Source organism: Gadus morhua, chromosome 11, assembly GCF_902167405.1.
Source record: "Gadus morhua chromosome 11, gadMor3.0, whole genome shotgun sequence".
Classification (NCBI taxonomy): domain Eukaryota; kingdom Metazoa; phylum Chordata; class Actinopteri; order Gadiformes; family Gadidae; genus Gadus; species Gadus morhua.
The window spans coordinates 7,354,652-7,374,463 of record NC_044058.1 but is presented as its reverse complement, the minus strand read 5'-3'; the positions used below and the strand labels follow the sequence as shown (position 1 = coordinate 7,374,463).

The 19,812-nt window shown below is 51.8% G+C and overlaps 2 protein-coding genes across 3 annotated transcripts in view; both read right to left on the bottom strand.

Moving 5' to 3' along the window:
- atn1 (atrophin 1) overlaps positions 1–11,258 on the bottom strand; it is a 12,449-nt gene extending 1,191 nt beyond the window's left edge. Inside the window, 9 exon segments of the mRNA XM_030370572.1 lie at positions 201–344; positions 558–2,223; positions 2,554–2,770; positions 3,041–3,698; positions 3,701–6,329; positions 6,625–6,744; positions 7,412–7,513; positions 8,314–8,457; positions 10,777–11,258. Of these exon segments, the coding sequence (XP_030226432.1) occupies positions 201–344; positions 558–2,223; positions 2,554–2,770; positions 3,041–3,698; positions 3,701–6,329; positions 6,625–6,744; positions 7,412–7,513; positions 8,314–8,340 (5,563 nt within the window). The 5' untranslated portion in view covers positions 8,341–8,457; positions 10,777–11,258.
- A 1,310-nt stretch (positions 11,259–12,568) lies between these two features.
- Positions 12,569–19,786, bottom strand: LOC115553962 (gamma-enolase). Of its 2 annotated transcripts, none has more exons than XM_030370534.1 (13): positions 19,670–19,786; positions 18,879–18,964; positions 18,437–18,532; positions 18,125–18,183; positions 17,925–17,994; positions 17,646–17,779; positions 17,146–17,368; positions 16,596–16,793; positions 14,999–15,075; positions 14,257–14,381; positions 13,764–13,872; positions 13,265–13,323; positions 12,569–13,142 (listed from the first exon to the last, which is right to left on the bottom strand). In XM_030370534.1, the coding sequence occupies exons 2-13, from the start codon at positions 18,961–18,963 to the stop codon at positions 13,073–13,075; spliced, it is 1,305 nt and encodes a 434-aa protein (XP_030226394.1). In that variant the 5' UTR covers position 18,964; positions 19,670–19,786; the 3' UTR covers positions 12,569–13,072. The 2 variants fall into 2 exon arrangements, with proteins under 2 accessions (XP_030226394.1, XP_030226395.1); XM_030370535.1 differs by having other exon boundaries at positions 18,879–18,976; positions 19,670–19,773.
- Between the last annotated feature and the right edge of the window lie 26 nt (positions 19,787–19,812).

The window sequence follows — 19,812 nt, the reverse complement described above, 5'->3', positions numbered from 1 at the left end:
GGCCCACCACAACGGCGTGGAGCAGAGACACAGACAGGGCGGGAGAGAAGGCAAGCGGACAGTGCAGGTTAATCATAATCATGGTGTCGTTCAAAAATTGGAACAATAATTGATGAGCTAGTCCAATTCATGTTGGATCACTATAGATGTATGGTAGGAAGAAGTTGAACAAGTACATGGACGAGGAGCCTTCTCCTCACCGAACAGCTGCTGGCGGAGGACCTCGCTGTCAGTGAGGGGGTGGGCCAGGATGGGGGTGCCGAGCGTGGCACCGGGGTAGGGGAGACGTGCCAGCGGAGACCCCGATGCCAACGGGTCCATCAGGGGGTGAACCCCGCCCGCTGCTGGATGCCAGTGATGTAGAAGGAAAACACAGGGACATATTTAAAACTAGTGCGAGAAAACACACGCACGTTTAGTAGTTATGGGCTGTGATGTAACGTTAACACTCTGAGGCTATTCAAGTCAAGTGCGGTGATGGGGTTTGTTCGTGTGTGTGCACTCATGTAGTGCTGCGGCTCAAATAGAAAGACAGATTCGTTAGTAGCATCGGGTACCTGTGTCTTGCTGGTGCAGGTGGAGGTGGGAGTGGATGTGTGAGTGCTGGTGATGATGGGGGGTCACGTTCAACATCTGAAGACGCCCCAGGTTCTCCCCTCCACCTCCTCCTCCTCCTCCTGCTGCTCCTCCTCCTCCGCCTCCCCCCCCTGTTCCCCCTCCACTTCCGCCTCCGCCGCCGCCGCTACCTCCACTTCCTCCTCGCTCTCGTTCCCTTTCCCTTTCTCGATCCCTCTCGCGCTCTCGGTCTCGATCTCTGTCTCGATCTCTGTCTCGCTCTCTCTCTCGCTCTCTTTCTCGCTCTCGCTCTCGCTCTCGCTCTCTTTCTCGCTCTCGTTCTCTTTCCCGCTCTCTCTCGCCCGGGGCAGGCAAGCCCCCTCTTTCCCTATCCCTGTCCCTCTCTCTGTCCACGCTGCGGTCCCTCTCGTTGGAGGGGGGTGAGCGGGTGGGTGGGGCATAGGGCTCGGGGGCTGCTGACGGCGCAGGGGCCGGGGGGGGGTGGGAGGGCAGGGAGCTGGGGAAGGAGGCGTGAGGCGCTGGGTGGTGGAGGGAGGAGGTGGGGTTGGAGGAGGAGGCGGAGGAGATCGGTGCAGGGGGAGGGTTACCCGGGGCTGTCGTGGTGGGCCCCCCCGGGGGTGGGGGTGCATTGTTGGGGGCAGAAGGCGGGTGAGAGGGCAGGGACGGAGGCATCAGGGAGGGGGTGGGGGGGTTGGAGTGGGCCTGAGGTGGGGGAGGGTGGGGGGGTCGGGTCATCTGGGCCATCGTTGGACTCTGGTGGTGGGGGGGGCCGGGCTGCGCCGAGGGAGGGGGGGTGCCGTAGAGGGACACCTCGTTGCCTCCCCCTCCACCTCCCCCGAGGAGGAGGGAGTGTGCGTGTGCGTGGGCGTGGGCGTGGGCGTGCGCGTGGGCGTGCGAGTGGGAGTGGGCGAGGGCCAGAGCGGCCTGGTCGGACATGGCGCCCGGCTGGTACATCCTGTCCTCGCTCTTGAACTCGAACCCTTGCTTCACGCGGTCGCGGTGCGCCGCCACCGCGTGGGGGAAGCCCATCCCGCCCAGCCCCGCCGCCCCCATCCCGCCGTGTCCCGGCCCGACCCCCGGGTGACCCTGGCCCTCCAGGCCGCCGCCGTACAGGAAGCCCAGGATGGCGGCCGCCGTGGCGGCGTCGGCGGGCATGTGGTGGGGGTGGGCCAGGGCGTGGTTCTGGAACTGGGGGAGGAAGAAGGAGGGATGGACGTGCGGGTGGCCGTGGTGAACGTGCGGGTGGTGGGCTTGAGCGCGACTCGCCGCCCCCAGGGGGGACATGGCATGGGGGCGAGCGTACTCACTCAGGGTTCTTAGTGCTGGGGTGTCGGGGCCCAGATAAGGACCCCCTAACCCCATGCCCAAGGCCCCCTGGCCGCCGACCACCGCCGATCCCCCGCCCATGGATGGAAGGAGGAGGGAGTGGGGGATGGAGTGGGAGAGGGACTGGTGGAGGGGGTGCGAGGGGTGGAGGTGGGCGTGGGGGTGGGCGTGGTGATGCTGGGCGTGGGACATGGCGTGGGACTGGGTGACCGAAGAGGAGGCGGACGAGGACGAAGGGTCCAGTATCATGGAGGAGGAAGAGGGGAAGAAGAGGGAGGATCCCTGTCGGCCCGCAGCGCTGTTGTTGATGTCTTTCTGCTGCTGCACGTCCAGAAACAGAGACAACAATACAGTCACATATCGGCACCATGTATCAATTATCAATTATAATTATTCATAAAAAAAATTATCATTACATTTACTATCTATTCTCTTCAACGCTGAAGATCCTCTACTGTTTTGTTGTTAAACTGCAAAGCATTGTTTTGTATGGAATGTATGTGGTACTAGTTATTGTACAAATGGCTATTTCTGTGTATATGTACAAAGACGGCAACATGTGAAATATAACAAAGATCAAATAAATACGACACATGTTGAAGATTGGGCGTTGTAAGTGTTAAGGGATATTCCACACACCATGTGATATACCTGTAAGTGCCTCTCTAACTCTCTCTCCCGCTCCCGCTCTCTCTCTCGTTCCCTCTCTTTCTCCCTCAGGTCTCTCGCCCTCTGCTCCACCTCTCTGCGGGCCCTCTCGATCATGTCGTTCCTCTTCTTCCACAGCTTGGAGCCGTCGAGGGGGACGAAGAGGACGTCGCTGCGGGCGCAGGAGTTCCCACTGCCGCGGTCAAGGACTCGGTGGAACCTGGGAACGCCGGGCCCGCCACAACACACCTCCGTAATTAGTATAATTATTATCATCGTCCCCGTTATCATGGCCCACCTGACTACACTTTACCATGATGTAATACTAACCACCACGTGTGGTAGTGGATCAGGTGCAGACCCACACACATACTCACACATACACACGTAATGTAATGCATTAATATTGTGATTAAATATGCTTTAAAACGGTTCCCAATAGTAAAGCAAGAACAGAAAGACCAAAATGTTGTGATCCTTGTTGTGTTACCGTGCTGATTGGCTGGCGTGGATGGGGATGTCCACTTGCTTGGGCTCGGGGGAGGGGCTTCTCAGCACCGGAGGCGGGCTCACACTCTCCTCCCTCTCCTCGATGGGTTCCTCCTTGATGACGGGCGCGGGGAGCTGGCCCGTGGCGGCGTCGGCGTGCCCCTCTGCGGGATGGGAAGAGCTGGAGGTGGGGCCTGACGCCGTGCTGCTGCTGTTGCTGTTGTTGTTGTTGTTGCCCAGGTTGCTGAGCAACGGAGGACCCTTGGAAGCGTTTTGCGGCGAGAGCGACTGGGAGTTGGTGTTGCTGTTGTTCGGGGGCATGTTGCTGTTGCCGCCGGCCATGTTCCCCCCGGCGTTGCCGTTGGCGTGGTACGGCCCGCTGAAAGAAGGGTGGCTGTTCAGGGTGCCGTGGAAGGGGCGACAGCTGGGGGAGCAGGAGGGGGGCCCGCCCGGCCCCCCTGGCCCGGCCAGCGGCAGGTTTGACCCCGCAGAGGACCCGGGGGGGAACGGCGGGAAGCCCCCCATGGGGTTGGTGTTGGGGCTGGGCAGCGGGGACAGCGGCGTGGGCGGAGTCTGGTTGGAGGACTGGTAGTGTGGAGGGCGGGCGTTGGGCCCCAAGCCTGTCTGGAGGGGCTGGGCATGGGAGGGCTGGGGAGGGAGGGGGGGGAGGGGGGGGGAGGGTAGGGGGCGTTGGGAGGGTGACCGTGGTGGCTGGAGGAGGAGGTGGAGGAGGAGGAGGACGGAGAGAGCGCAGGGGGTTGATTGGGGCCGCCCCTTTGGTAAAGGGCCGATTCGCGCAGGTTGGACTCCCTGTCTCGCTCTCTGTCCCGGGGCCCCGGCTGGTAGTGGGGGTGGGGTGGGTGGGGGTGGGAGTGTGGGCCCCTCTCCGGCCCAGAGTACTCTCGCCCAAGGTTGGGCGCTATCCCCGGGGAGCTGAGGTACTCTCTGTTGGGGCCCCCAGAGGTGGGCCCGCCTGCAGGGTAGTCCTTCCCCGGGGGGTAGTCTCTGTGGAAGTGCTCTCCCCCGCGGTCCGCCCCGATCTGGGCCTGGTCTAAGGTGGGGGGGTAGTCCCGGCCGGGGGGGTTGGAGGGGTGTGGGTGGGGCTGTGGGGGCATGGGGCCATGAGGGGGGTGGCTGGGGTTGGTCTGGGGGGACGCCGGCGGGTCCCGGTTCAGCATGGGGGCCACAGGGAGCCCCGTGGCGGAGCCCGGGGGGTTGCCCTGGGAAACAGAGTTGTTGTTTGGGTTGTTGTTGTTGTTGTTGCTGCCTCCCGCCTCTCTAGTCTGGCCTCCAAATTCACCCCAGCGGCCCCCTTCTTTCTCTCTGGGATGGCCCCCTCCGGCTCCGTTGGGGCCAAAGTCTCTATTCTGGTTCTGATTGGATGGAGGAAACTCCTTTCCCCCATCTCGGTCCCGCTCTCTGTCTCTGTCTCTGAAGGCTGGCCCAAAGTCCCTCCCTCCGGGGCCCATGTTGTCTCTCCCTCCGGGGCCCATGTTGTCTCTCCCCCCGGGGCCCATGTTGTCTCTCCCCCCGGGGCCCATGTTGTCTCTCCCCCCGGGGCCCATGTTGTCTCTCCCACCGGGGCCCATGTTTTCCCTCCCTCCTGGGCCCATGTTGGCCCCTTCTCTCCCTCCGGGGCCCATGTTGGCCCCTTCTCTCCCTCCGGGGCCCATGTTGTCTCTCCCTCCTGGGCCCATGTTGGGCCCTTCTCTCCCTCCGGGGCCCATGTTGGGCCCTTCTCTCCCTCCGGGGCCCATGTTGGGCCCTTCCCTCCCTCCGGGGCCCATGTTGTCTCTCCCCCCGGGGCCCAGGTTGGGCAAGTCTCTCCCAGGACCTTGAAACTCCCGGTTCTGAGCCACCGACATGCTCCCAAACTCCCTGCCTGCGATGCCATTGGCCCCGCCCATTCCACCACAAGTGGTTGCGCAGTTGCCGCCCCCACCACCACCACCGCTACCACCACCACCTCCACCTCCACCTCCACCACCGCTGCTGCTGCTGTTACCGCTGTTGCTTAGCGGAGCAGCAAACTCCCTGTTGATCTCTCTGCCCCCGCAATCGCCCCTCACTCCCCGCTCCCTCTCTCCTGCGGCCCCCCTCTCCCGGTCTCCTCCCCCACCGGCGTACCTGGGAAGGTACTCCCTGTGGGGGTGGGCGTGAGGGTGGGGGAGGTAGGAGGGATGGGAGGAGGAGTGGCGAGAGGACGGGGGGTTGTAAACAGAGGGGAGTTGCTGCTGCTGCACTGGGGGTTGGTGCTGCGGCTGGTGTGGGTGGTGGTTGCCAGGGTAACGGGCGTAGCCCCAGCTCCCCTGGCAACCGGTGGCCGTGCCACCCTGCCAGCTGGTGGAGCTGTAGTGGTGTGGGTGGGGGGGAGGCTGGGACTGGGGCTGGGGGCCCGTCTGTGGCAACAAAGATGGAGGATTAGTCTGGGCCTTGTCGCCCGGCTTGTCGGCCTTCTCCAGCTTCTCCCTCTCCACCTTCACCTCCACGGGCAGGTTCTGCGCCCCGCCCAGCTCCAGGGGCTTCAGGGCCGGCGGGGGCGGCAGGGGCTGGGGGAGCGCGTGTGGAATGTTGGGGTTGCCGTGGGGATAGTCTCCCCCGGAGACGGCGGCCTTGTTCACGCACTGCGCGGTGCCTTTGGAGCTCATGCGGCCGGGGCCGTGCGGGGTGTCGCCGGCCCCCGACCCGCCGTACTCCACCTTGCACACCAGCTTGGAGTCCAGGGAGAAGTAGTTCTTCCTCCCGCCGCCGCCGCCGCCGCCGCCGCCGTCGCCGCCGGCGTCCGATGAACCCCGGAGAGAGGGGGTCAGAGGGGAGGAGGAGCAAGGGGTGGACGGGGGTTTGAAGGAGGAGCCGTCCTCTGCTCTGCCCTCTCCATCCCTCTTTTCTCCGTCTCCGCAGGAATCCTCCCCTCTTCCCTCTCGGCTTGTTCTCCGCTCGTCCCCCGCTGACTTCCCCACTCCTCCCTCTTTTCCTTTCTCTCTCTCCCTCTCTCCTTGCTTTGGTGATTCTGGGCCGTCCGAATCAGAGTCCAGGCTGCCCAGGGGGGAAGCGGAGAGACTCGGGGATGAGGAGCGATTGTCCTGATCTATGTCCCGCCCACTGCTCAAACTACTGCTGCTATTGGCCAGGCTCCCTACAACTGAACTCCTGCTGCCCTGGGATTGGCCGTCTTCGTTGTCACTCTCTCGAGCTTGGCTGGCAACAGAGGTTGGAGGGGGGACCGTGGAAGGGGCAGAGCTGTCGGCCGTGCGTGTTGAGGTGGGGGGATTTGGGGTGGAGGCCGCATCCTGACAAGGAAGGATAATTTGCAAGTAAGGTTAATCTATACCTGATCAATATAATTCTAATAATAATAATATTTATAATAATATTAATGATTAAAAAACGTGTTTTATAAATATATATGCGTGATAAAAATACATTATATACTATTATACACTATTATATTTGTCTGAATACAATGTCTATATATTTATTCATAAATAAATAATACATCACATGATACAATAATATTGTATATTAAATTGTATATAATAATATAATATATGTATAGATTAGTATCTGTAGTGAAATTCAGCCAACCTGAACTTTCTGTCTTTTGGGTGGTGAGACCAGCTCCTCCCCCTCACTCTCTGATGAATCATGGCCTTGCGATCTGCGATCAAAGCGGTTTCCAGACAATTCCTCCACAGCGGCACGCTGCTACAAACCCACAGAAGTTACAATTATTTGAGATTATGTTTAATCTACACCATGCCTAGTGTTTATATACTGTACAGGTTTTGAGATTATAACAGATTTAGAAAAACGCAACACACAGCACAGACAGTAAAATGTTGAAAGGATTCAAATGCAAAAATATCACAGTTTTAAAGTGACTGATGGTTTGTGAACAAACAGATACTTGAAACCATGGCAACGACTCACACAAGGACAACAGACATAAAAAAACCACTCCAAAGTCGTTGATTATCAATGCCATGGCATACAGATAACACACGCACAGACCCACATAGACAGACAGACAGACAGACAGACACACACACGAACAGACGCATACAAAGACAAATATACACGGACGACACACATACACACACACACACACACACACACACACACACATGCACACAGACCAACACATGCACGCACACACACACACACACACACACACACACACACACACACACACACACACACACACACTCTTACACATACACAGATAAACAGACACTCATACATGCACTAGAACATACACATAGACACACGCACACACACACACACACACACACACACACACACACACACACACACACACACACACACTCTCACACACAAAAAGGGGGAAAATGAACAGAAACAATGCACTGACCGGCGGCCTGTCGTTGCGTTCGGGGCGAGGTGGGCTGGCGTGCGGGCGCCGGCCCCTCCGCTCCTCACTGCCCCCCCGCCTGCGCCCACTACGCATGGGCATCTGAATACAGAGAGAGAGAGAGAGAGAGAGAGAGAGAGAGAGAGAGAGAGAGAGAGAGAGAGAGAGAGAGAGAGAGAGAGAGAGGGAGAGAGAGAGAGAGAGAGAGAGTGTGAAAGGGACAGAGAAAGTGAGAGAGAGAGAGAGAGAGAGAGAGAGAGAGAGAGAGAGAGAGAGAGAGAGAGAGAGAGAGAGAGAGAGTGAGTGAGTGAAAGGGACAGAGTGAGAGAGAGAGAGGGACAGATGGAGCGATAGAGAGACAGAAATGGAGAGAGAAAGAGGGAGGGATGGAGAGAGAGAGAGTGAATGAGAGAGAGGGACGTAAAGAGAGAGCAAGACAGAAAGATATCAGATGAGATCCGGCAAAGGCAAAAAGTATTAAAGGGAAATACAAGACCGAGAACAAAAACACGACATAGAAAATAATTAAAAAAGGGAAATTAAGAGATCTCATAATAAGGGATATTAATTCCAAACGCTGGCCCGGAGAGACAGGTGATAATGTTTCAGGGAGCGAATCTTTTCATTACTTGTCAAAAGGGAGAGTGAATTTAATTTTGTAGTAGCTAAACAAAGTGTGGGATCGAAAATGAAGTAGGGAGAAATTAATAGAAAAAAGGGAGAAAGATTGCCAATAAGATGCAATCAGATTGGGGCAAAAAAGGACAAACGTGGCGAGTGCCCCTCTGGCACAGGGTTTGAGCAGAGCCAGCCCCTGAACATGTCTCCCCTCTCCCTAAGTGCCACTGTAAGGGGGGCTGGCACCCCCTCACAGGCCAAACACAGGGCCGCCCGCTTCTTACCGATTCCTTGTGTGTTCGGGTTTTCATCGCTCCTTCTCTATGAGGTCCATTTTACAACACATGCCATTGCTGGGAGTTAACAGGTGGAGGTGGTGGTGTAGGGTGTCTATTAGTGTGTAGACTGTGTATTACAACCTATAAAACCTGTAAAAAACAGAAAGTACCCATCAACAAACAAGGAATGCCCAGGAATATGGCTTTACCAGAAACGCAGCTCAGCAAGCAAATTTAATACAAGGGTGTTTGCATGAGTGGAAATATGAACCCGCCGAGTTTACAACCGTCACTGCATTGGTTTACACATAAAAAAAACTCAACAGTAAAATCGAAATTTCTCCTGCTCAGCAGCATGCACTGTGCTTAACAGGAGCCGGGCAAAACAAGGCCCTCCTTTGCGGCCATGATAGCTGTCTATCCCATAATAGGAGGCTAACCACCAAACTACAGTTACTGTGACCCACACAGCCCACTCTCTAGTAGTGGGCTGCAGCCATACAATAAATACACAAAACCACACACACAAAAACACAAATACAAGCACGTTGCACAGGAACCACAAGAGGGAATAAGGTGTTGTTAGAGAGGATCTGGGGGCCGGGGGATCCAGGGTGGGGGGCTTGGCTGCTGTGGAAGACATTAGGAACCACCTTGGGACCACCACAGTAGCCACGCCCCCTTCCATCTTCACCACAACCCAAGTCCAGCAGACATTGGGGCTCACCCAGCCCCAGCGGCGGGGTTGTGGCCAGCCGGTCCCACACAGAGCAGAGCGTTACCCTTCAGTCTCCCAGGAGGTGCCCTTGGTGTCGGCTATGCCCTGGCCAATCACACCTGACCGCATCTTTCTAACCAACTGCACCTCAGCCATGTTGCTGAAAGAGCGGGGTTGTATGTACTCAGTATATATACAAAGGGGACATTTAATCCACCTACCCACGTAGCATCCTGGACAGAAACATATGCACTATGATAATCATGATTATTGAATGAGGATAAAAATAGTGCACTTTATAGGGGATTGAATAAAAAAATACATGGAGCAGAGTGGTCAACAAGGTAAATGTAGTAATTGTTCAGTAGGCGGGCAATAAATAGATATACACTGTTTATTGTATTTGTGGAGCTTGTGCATGTGATTCATGGCAGTAGACTCCAGTAAATCCTTTGACAACTCCACTACACATGGCCATGCATGAATTATTAGTGGATGCTGCAGCAGCAGCCATTTCTATCAATCATAATAGTGGAGCCTATCTCCTGTTCACACACCATGCCACCATGACTTTATTAAAGACATACTTATCCATTAGAACAATGACAAGGGTTATTTACATTTATATAGGCTTCAGTATGGGAACACTTTTGGAGAAGAGATTCCATATGCATATATTATTCACATTCAGATATCTTTATTGATCCCAGGGGGAAATTGCTGAAGTGGCTCTACCCTAACCTTAATTGGACTCTCCAGCAATTAATATCCGAATGCAGGTAATTAGCTTTACGCAGCTAATTAGATTGATTCAATAATGTGTTATAGGAAAATATGTGATGCACAATATTCTACAATGGACCCATACCCCACGGTTTCTTAGTTACAGGTGGCAGTCCATAGGCCTACCAGTGTTTATTGCCTGTTTCTGGTCCATATCCAATAACCAAATAGAACGCAGAAACTATGCCTTGCTTTGTGTCTGTCTCTCCAATACACTCACAAAACACACACACACACACACACACACACACACACACACACACACACACACACACACACACACACACACACACACACACACACACACACACACACACACACACACACACACACACGTACACCCGTGCGCACACGCCAAACATACGCACACAGCAGCTCTATGCATTATAAACAAATTGACTAGCCCACTGCATGGGATGCAAAGGAGCAGCATTCAGTTGCACTGCTTACATCACCGACGAACGGGCACCGCAGCAGCGACTTCTTTCTCTTGTCTTTCTCCCCCTGCGAATGTTATTGATACACATGAGCCCGGCCGAAGCTATGCTGTAGCCTATGCTGCCTGACTACAACGGCGGAGTCTACCTACGACGCAAACACGTTCAGCAGCACATCCATGTTCGCCATCAGAATGGATGCCATGCCAAAGAAGACACTTTTTTTTCTTCTTTTTTTTTTTTTTTACATCTATGTATATTCCACATCTTTACGAGGAAGCCGAAAGCCCAACTAGAATGGCGTATGCCATTTTGCACCGGTTGTTCTTTTCCTCGTTGGAATGTGTGTGTGCGCGTAAGTGCATTCATACATTCTTTACATTTACCGGGAGGAGACACAAATGTGCCATAATGCAAAGAGTAAAGATCATCCACGCACAAAGAAAGGGGAGGGAGAGCTCAGCACACAAACGTGGCTAGCCAGAATAGCTTCAAATACACACTAAGCATCCATTTTTTTCTTCTCCTTACCTATAAATCCAGCGATGCGTGTCCCTCTCTCAGTCTCCGGCTCTATACGTTATTTGTGTTGTTGTTCTATATCACAGCCCGACATACATTCGCCGAGGCGCACGCTTCTCTACCCAGGGGCTGCTGCTGGATCACATTGTAACGGTATTGTAACGCAGGAGAATTCTCTTTCAAGTCGTTGCAGGAAAAACGGGGGTGCCACTGAAGACTGTACAAATTGATGCGTATAACGCTTGCCTCCCCACCCCCTTCGCCCCTTTTCTCTTTCTCCCCTCACTCCCTTTCTCCGAGGCGACTTGCACTTTTTTTTCGCCTTCGGTACAGTCACAATTTTTCACCAGAGTGGCGAGCGAGGGATGCACGTCGCGCAGAGAGAAAGAGAGCGAGAAAGGGAGTGAGAAGAGGGCGTGATTTGCATAAGGAATGGGGGAGCTCGGCGAGAGGGGAGAAGGAGGGAGCGAGGCAAGGAGGAGGAAGAGGCGCAGAGAGAGGGCCAAAAGTCTGAAGAGGGAGGGAACCGAGTTTTTTTTTTCTCCCCTCCCTGTTGCCTTGTCCTTTCTCTCTCCCCCACTCTCTCTCTCCCTCTGAGGCGTCACCTTTGCTGCTGGGAAAGGTTCGTCTTTCGGCCAAATCTACCCATTTGTCATAATTTCTGCATGGAGTTTGTAGTGCATAACCTGCTATATGTTCCTCCACACCTATACCTTTACATACTGGGTTTAGATGTTGTGCAAAAGGGTTGGACTTAACCATTGAATAGCCAGGGAATAAAAATCTTTGATCTAAACTGATCCTTTGTTATCAAGGTTTTTTTTTTAATACAAGCCAATGGCGTCAAAAACATTGAGCCACATTCATTATCGCCTTACGCCAATCTGTCAAGGTTTCTTTATCCCGAGAAGGCTATAGGCTACTTCAATCTTGGAAAGCTCGAAACGCTGTGTCCAGTCAAGCGGCTCCGCAAAACCTCTCTCTCTCTCTCTCTCTCTCTCTCTCTCTCTCTCTCTCTCTCTCTCTCTCTCTCTCTCTCTCTCTCTCTCTCTCTCTCTCTCTCTCTCTCTCTCTCTCTCTCTCTCTCTCTCTCTCTCTCTCTCTCTCTCTCTCTCTCTCTCTCTCTCTCTCTCTCTCTCTCTCTCTCTCTCTCTCTCTCTCTCTCTCTCTCTCTCTCTCTCTCTCTCTCTCTCTCTCTCTCTCTCTCTCTCTCTCTCTCTCTCTCTCTCTCTCTCTCTCTCTCTCTCTCTCTCTCTCTCTCTCTCTCTCTCTCTCTCTCTCTCTCTTCACGTAGCCCCCTGTCCCGTCTCCTATTGTGTAGTAACCATAGCAACCTGGCTGAAGATAAGTCGCAGTGCGCATGCGTGTCTACGTTCGCCCGACACGGCCACGGCTCGCGCTCCCTCTGCTGCTCCGTTTGTAGCGTGCATGTACAGCTGCACCTGAAACAATGTACCGATAACGTTACAGGCCTGCACCATTGAGCAGGCCTACGGGGGGAGCCAATGACCCCCAACGACGCGTTAAGTTTCAAGATGTGCACGTTTAAAATGAACAGAAGATAATTGACTATTGTAAGTGTGAGTCATTCAAAAATGTGTTTCATTGTAAACATTGGTAATGGCCCAATCTTCAATCTGCCTGTCAAATCTTCTACGATTGATCTGCAAAAAATCTATAATTTCTCTCATAAAATTCTTTGCAATTGATTTTCAAGTCGATCAAAATGCCCAAAGATGGATAAGGGAAAACAAGAGAAAAAAGGGAAAAAAGGAAAGGAATAAACACACGGACTCACACACAGAGTAAATACACGGGGAGGGTGCCTTTATTATTCACAAGACACACACGTCACACACATAATTCGCTTTCTGCTAGTCGCTAAGTGTTTTCATAAGCAAAGGCTAAGGAGAAAGCCAAAGAAAAGGGACACGAAAATTTAAATACGTTGGCACAGAGTCGCAGGAGAACTACAGAGTGACCAAAAAGCACCACAGTGAGGAGGAGACATGAATAACCATGGTGACATTATCAGATCGAGTAACAGAGAATACACCACCAGGCCCTTCCGGGTCTTGCCAGCCAACCAAAGCTCAAGATCAATATTACTACATTGCATGGCTCAACAACTAATGACGCTGAATTAATTTGACTGTGTCGAATTAAACGTGGAGCATTTCCCCATGAATGGACTTCAAATTTTGCGTGACTGTCCAGTGAGTGTGCTGTGTGTAGTGCATGTGTGTGTGTGCGCAAGCACATGGGCGTGTGTGTCTGTGTGTGTCTGTGTATGTGTGTGAGTGCCTTAAATGGCACTGGGGTTGCGGAAGTTGTGTCCAGCAAAGCGTGCTTGGTCTCCCAGCTCCTCTTCAATCCTTGAAAGAAAAAAAACATCATTAGGCAAGCATGAGAAAAAAACGTCACATAATAAGAGAAAAGAATGCCCAATGCTCCTGAACACGCGTCAGAGTGGTGCTAAGTTCTGAGCAACAACCACCTCATGAGCTGATTGTATTTGGCCAGACGCTCGGATCGACAAGGAGCTCCGGTCTTGATCTGCAGGAGAGGGGGGGGGGGAGTGGGGACGAGAATCAGTCTCAGGACAGAACAGCATTTTATATTCAGGGCTGGTAGGTAGTGGGGCCCCGTTGATCTGCTGCCATTATCTTGTGCATTCTGGCATGGCGCTGGTTCGGATCACTGCAGTGCCTGCCACCTCACCTCGCAGCGCATCATTGCAACATTTTTGACTGGCTAGAGAACTTTTTTATTTTTACTGTGCACTCGGATATGGGGATATAAGGATATTACTGAAGAATGCTTATTGGTCTAATGTCATTCTTTTATGTGATAGATAAATGGAGTTGAGGATCCTCTAAGGTCGCATGGATGCGTATGCACACATGTGTGTGTCTGTGTGTGTGTGTGTGTGTGTGTGTGTGTGTGTGTGTGTGTGTGTGTGTGTGTGTGTGTGTGTGTGTGTGTGTGTGTGTTACCTGGCCAGTGCAGAGGCCCACCACCAGGTCTGCTATGAAGGTGTCCTCGGTCTCTCCTGATCGATGGCTGACCATGACGCCCCAGCCATTCTCCTGGGCCAGCTTACACCTGGGGACCACACACACACACACACACACACACACACACACACACACACACACACACACACACACACACACACACACACACACACACACACACACACACACACACACACACACACACACAGTTTAGGACTTTGTGGCCTACAATGTGGATTACAATTCCAAATCCCATTTCTCAATCAATCATACATTTTTGATTGACAACCAGTTATCGTTATGATCAATAAAAAACACAGTTACATTTCAATTACACAGGCATAGTCATACAAGACACACAGTCAGATACCAAACTGTAGTGCACAGACACAAGCAGACCTCCTCAAATATCACAACTCCTTCCAAAAAACGAAGCCCAACGACTCCACACACGCTGGCTGCTACAACTCACGCCTTGATGGACTCGGTGACGGAGCCGATCTGGTTGACTTTGAGCAGCAGGCAGTTGCAGGCCTTCTCCTCCAGGGCTCGCTCGATCCTGCGGGGGTTGGTGACCGTCAAGTCGTCCCCTACAACCTTTTGAGTTTACATTTAGAGAGAGAGAGAGAGAGAGAGAGAGAGAGAGAGAGAGAGAGAGAGAGAGAGAGAGGGAGAGATATGTTGTGAAGGTTGATTTATTTGCATTTGTATCGTTTTTCTCTATTTTGAATCTGAGGGTTACTTTATCCCACCATCCATGTGCGGTCCTAGGGACACAAGAGGAACAACTGCAACACAACCTTGACGTGCAACTCTCCTCACCACAAGTCGCGTGGCTCACGCACGCCAGCAGGCTTCTGAGTTGTGGGTTTAACTCAACAATAATGCCGCTCAATATGGTTCAGATCCGCCCAGATGACAGAGCAGCCGTACCAATTGTCTCAAAGCCATTCACCACACAATGTTGTTCCCGTGCAATTCATTTATTAAATAAATCAGAATCACACACTTGGACTCGGCTGTATGCTAGAGGATAACAGACATCATGCCATCATGCCAATGCTTGTGCGGTACGTGTTTGTGTTTGACAAACGCACACAAACACAAAAATATTCGGATTTGATTTGTTTGAGTGTGTCTGAGGGGTGTGGGGGGGGGGGGGATGATTATTATGCAGGCTTGGTGTTGGACAACACAGCAGTGTGGTGGTTTACCTGTATTCCTACAGAGGCAGTGAACTGGCTCCAGGCAGGCCAGTCATCCTGGTCAAAAGGGTCCTCAATAGAAACCACTGTGGGGAAAATGTCATCACCTATCATTTAGAAGCTCCTCCTCAGGGCTAATGATTAATCGAAAGTAGTACCTTTAAATTCGATCAAAACTTACAATCCAAATTTAAGCTGCACCACCAAGAATGTAAAAAAACAACTGGACAGATGGTTTGGAGAAGCTAAAGTAGGATACGATGAGACCGATGAGGGAGGGGATTCGTAAGTCAAGGAAAAGCTGTCTCTCTAAGTATCTTTTAATTACAATCAATGTTGACCAAAGCTGTTTCACTACTATCTGCTTTGAATGTGTCGGGGAGATTTTTTTGTGACGTTGATTTAAACAGTTTCTTTGTCACCCTCTTCACATTCGATTTGGGAATTTCTAATAATTCGCAAATCGCAAAGCGTTTGAATGATTTCATTAATTAATTTGCCCTGTATGGAGTCACTTTATTCTTCCTCTTGTGTCTCCATGAAATAGTGAAACAATAGATTCTGGTCTTAATTGAGGGTGCAAAGCTACGTATGGAATGAATTCCTTCAGTTACCTCTGAAATATACCATCCTACCCTGGGTAACATTTTAAAAACTCCCCTTATCTTTATCTCTATTGTAGGCCTTAAGAGTCAGCTCAGCCGTGAAGCTATTAGTCATACACATATAGTAACACATGGACAAAAACATACAACACAACAACACAAACCCTTACAGACACACAGACACACAGACACACTTACACACATGCAGCGAGGGAAAAGGGCCCTTTACTGGGGTTAAAAGCTCCATCAGAACGACTCCCATTTTGCCAAATGTGCACCCTAGCGCATAATTAAAACCTCTTAATGGAGCACAAGTGTCATGAGGAGAGCCACCAGCCTCCTCCATTCTCTCATTCTTTACATATCTCCCCTCTCTCCATCTCCTTCTCTCCCCCTCGCAATGGGAGCAATACTAGCAAAAGGACGAGGGATCCATTCACATGGAGGCTGTAAAGGCTCCAGCCATAATCATTAACACTTGGTATGCTTGAACCCTGCAGCTGAAGGAAGTGTCTTATTAACATCTTTAAGGGGGCCCTAGTTACTGTAATCTATAGCCATGAGTGGACACTTTATTGATGTCTATCAAGAGCCTACGCAGTGACGCTGGTTTTGCACGTGGACATTTACCATGGCATCTCCACCACCGTCATCACTACCACCCTCATCACAATGACTACCCATATCCCCCTCATTACCCCTCCCACCACCACCAACCTCACTACTGCTCCCATCACCACCACCCGATCAACACCCCCACTGTCACTTCCCACCCTGATCACTAACAACCCATCACCACCACCCACATACCCTCCACCCCATCACCAGACCCTGCCTTCACTACAAACACCACCACCCACATCACCACTACCCCATCACCAGACCCTGCCTTCACCACTAACACCTCCGAACAATCACCACCATCCCATCAACTCTCCAATAACCAACCCCACAACCACCACCCTCGCCATCCCAACAACACCCCCACATCCACCCCTCACCTGGGTAGTTGTTGACAAAGCCCTGGTAGATGTCGGCCAGCTCCTGCCCGCTGATGTGGCGCGCGGCGTTGGGGGGAGACTTGAAGTCCAGGTCGTACTTGCCCTCGATGAAGAACTCGGACGCGGCCACATCCATGCCGATCACCACCTTGTCGGTGAAGCCGGCCTTCTCGATAGCCGTCTTCAACAGCTCCAGGGCTGAGAGAGAGAGAGAGAGAGAGAGAGAGAGAGAGAGAGAGAGAGAGAGAGAGAGAGAGAGAGAGAGAGAGAGAGAGAGAGAGAGAGAGAGACAGAGAGAGAGAGAGAGAGAGAGAGAGAGAGAGAGAGAGAGAGAGAGAGAGAGAGAGAGACCCCATTGTTCTTAGTCTACTATCGCAGAGCAAGATAATACCTAACCCTAACATGTTCTTAAGTGTGCATTTATCTAAAACTGTGGCTTTAAAAAGGAAACTAAATTGATAGTGAAGGGAAGACAGACAAGGCGTGGTTGTCGCTGCTCAGGTAGAAGGCTGCTGGAGGTTGCGGGGGGGGGGGGCTTTCTGTGTCACACCTTCAGAATTCTCCAGGATGTTGGGGGCGAATCCCCCCTCATCGCCCACGTTGGTGGCATCCTGTCCATACTTCTCCTTGATGACCCCCCGCAGGGTCTGGTAGAGCTCGGCCCCCACCCGCAGGGCATCCCGGAAGGACTCTGCCCCTACTGGGAGGACCATGAACTCCTGCATGGCAAGCTTGTTACCGGCATGGGAGCCTCCGTTGATCACATTAAAAGCCTGAAAAGCAAACAAACATTGCATTTAGTAGCATTTAATCATTTGACCCTTCCAGGGTATCTGGGTACATGTCATTAAGTAGCCGGTAGGAGGAAGGTGTCTCGATAAAGAACGCTTACAGGGAGACTGCAGATACTGGGGACAGCACCCAGTGCCTTTAGGCTGGGAGTCAAGCAACCCTTACCAGTAGACTATCCTGCCAATGATTTCGTATTTTTTTATATTCATGCAAACTGCAATGCAGTATAACAAAATTAATTAAAGGATGGGGACTTACAGGAACTGGTAGGACCAGCTCTGTGTTTCCTGCCAAGTCAGCAATATGGCGGTACAGGGGGACGCCTTTCTCTGCTGCACCAGCTTTGCATATGGCCAGGGAGACACCAAGAATAGCATTGGCCCCAAACTTGGCTGCAGGAGACACAATGGTACGGGGATGTCACAAAGAATACTCAATTTGCTACTTGCAGTATCATACATTATTATTGCAATAAAAGTTTCAGTCCATGGAATTGTGATACATCGAGATGAACATATGCTATGTAAATGATTGTACATTTGTTCTCAGTGCCATCCATCTCAATCATCAGATTGTCCAGTTTCTCCTGCTCCACCACGCTGATTGCCTGAAAAAGAAACCAGGTGACATGTGAATTGGATCCCATTATTATAGAAACACATTTTACCCCAACGAAATAAAACTCCTCCGCCTGCCTTTATTGGGCCCACATAAACTCCCGCTACCCCCCGACTCACCGACTCAACGAGCTTTGGTGCAATGGTGTCATTGATGTGACCAACCGCCTTCAGGACGCCTGACGTCAAAAAGAAACAAACATTAAGCCTCCAGGAACATGAAAGATCAAGGCTTCATAGAATAAGGTCAAAGAGTATCATTAGATGGAACCTGATGGCACGCAAAGGAATTCTGCCATAGATCAAAACCATGTGGACAACAGAAAATGGGGCAATGACATAAGAGGAAATGGATCGTTGGAGATAAGAGAATAAATAACAGTGAGGTGGAGCACAGCGCGGCATCTTCACATCTCCTCAGCAGGCGCTGACCTTTGCCCTTGTAGCGGGTCTTGTCTCCGTCCCTGAGCTCCAGAGCCTCATAGATGCCGGTGGAGGCTCCGCTGGGCACGGCCGCCCTGAACAGACCTGAGGGACGGAGAGGTGGAGGGGGGCGGGGTTTGGCCGGTAGAGCGAGAGACATAGAGAGGGAGGAGAGAGAGAGAGAGAGAGAGAGAGAGAGAGAGAGAGAGAGAGAGAGAGAGAGAGAGAGAGAGAGAGAGAGAGAGAGAGAGAGAGAGAGAGAGAGAGAGAGAAAATGGCACATAGGTTTATATATTATGCATGATGCATGGACATGTATAAAAAAATAATAATGCGTCTCCCTTTATTTATCTGGTGCATACACATTTGAACACACCCACACACACACTGGGTACATTTGTGTTTTGCGTGTGCAGTGATTCATTGTGTGAGAGACGGGTGGTTATTTAACCTTTGGCAGTTTGCAGATCTACTTCCACAGTTGGGTTTCCCCTTGAGTCCAAGATTTCCCGGGCAACGATGTTTATTATCGACATCCTGCAAAAATATCTTTGCAATTCAGGGGTACGTTGATGAGTTATAAAACCAACATGGATGCCAGGGCTGCATGCCAGGGAAGACACTGATGCACATACACAAACCGTCCTATCGCACATCAAAATGTAAGATAACATGAAATTCATTGAAACTTTAAGCCCTACCACCAATATAAATTGTGTTAAATCGCAATAAGATGACGTGACAGTCTCGATGTATAACAACGTGTAATTAGCCATGAAATGCATTTCATCCTTATGACATTCCAACATCAGCTGTTTTTGGCGTTGCATAAAGATGAAGACTACACTCTGCCCCCTCGCACACACAAACACACACACATAGACACACACACACACATCTGACAGCAGACTCCTCATCCTCCTCAGGGATGAAGAGCCATGGAACAGATGCTCCCTATATAAGGCAGGCGGCTTGTGAACAACAAGCACACGCAAACCAAATCAAAGCGTAGGAATGACAACATTTTATCCTCTACGTGAACACTGTTGTACTGTCATGCCCTGTACATACAAGCTGCTGTCATTTGCAGAATGGTATCGTTCGCTGTACAGAAATAACAAGTACCTCCCAAAAAACCACAATGGAGAGATGAGAAGGGGGGAGTAAAGGAGGGGGGTGGAGAGAGACTCAAGGGAATGGCGGGAGGGAATAAAGAAATAGATTGATCTTTGTAATCATTACCTGCAAGCCTGTGTGGTGCCTGGCAGAGAGGGAGCAAATGTGGGCGAATGAGAGCAGAGAGGAGATGATGGAGGTAAGGATGGAAAGAGGAGGAGGAGGAGGAGGAGGGGGGCGCTTAGAACGTGTGATATATGGGGGGAGGG

Coding starts and splice junctions, on each gene's coding strand:
- LOC115553962 (XM_030370534.1), bottom strand. CDS start 18,963: ATGTCGATAATAAACATCGTTGCCCGGGAAATCTTGGACTCAAGGGGA. Junction 15,076..16,595: donor CTTTGTCAACAACTACCCAG/GTGAGGGGTGGA, acceptor TTTTCCCCACAG/TGGTTTCTATTGAGGACCCT. Junction 13,324..13,763: donor TGGGCCTCTGCACTGGCCAG/GTAACACACACA, acceptor CCTCTCCTGCAG/ATCAAGACCGGAGCTCCTTG.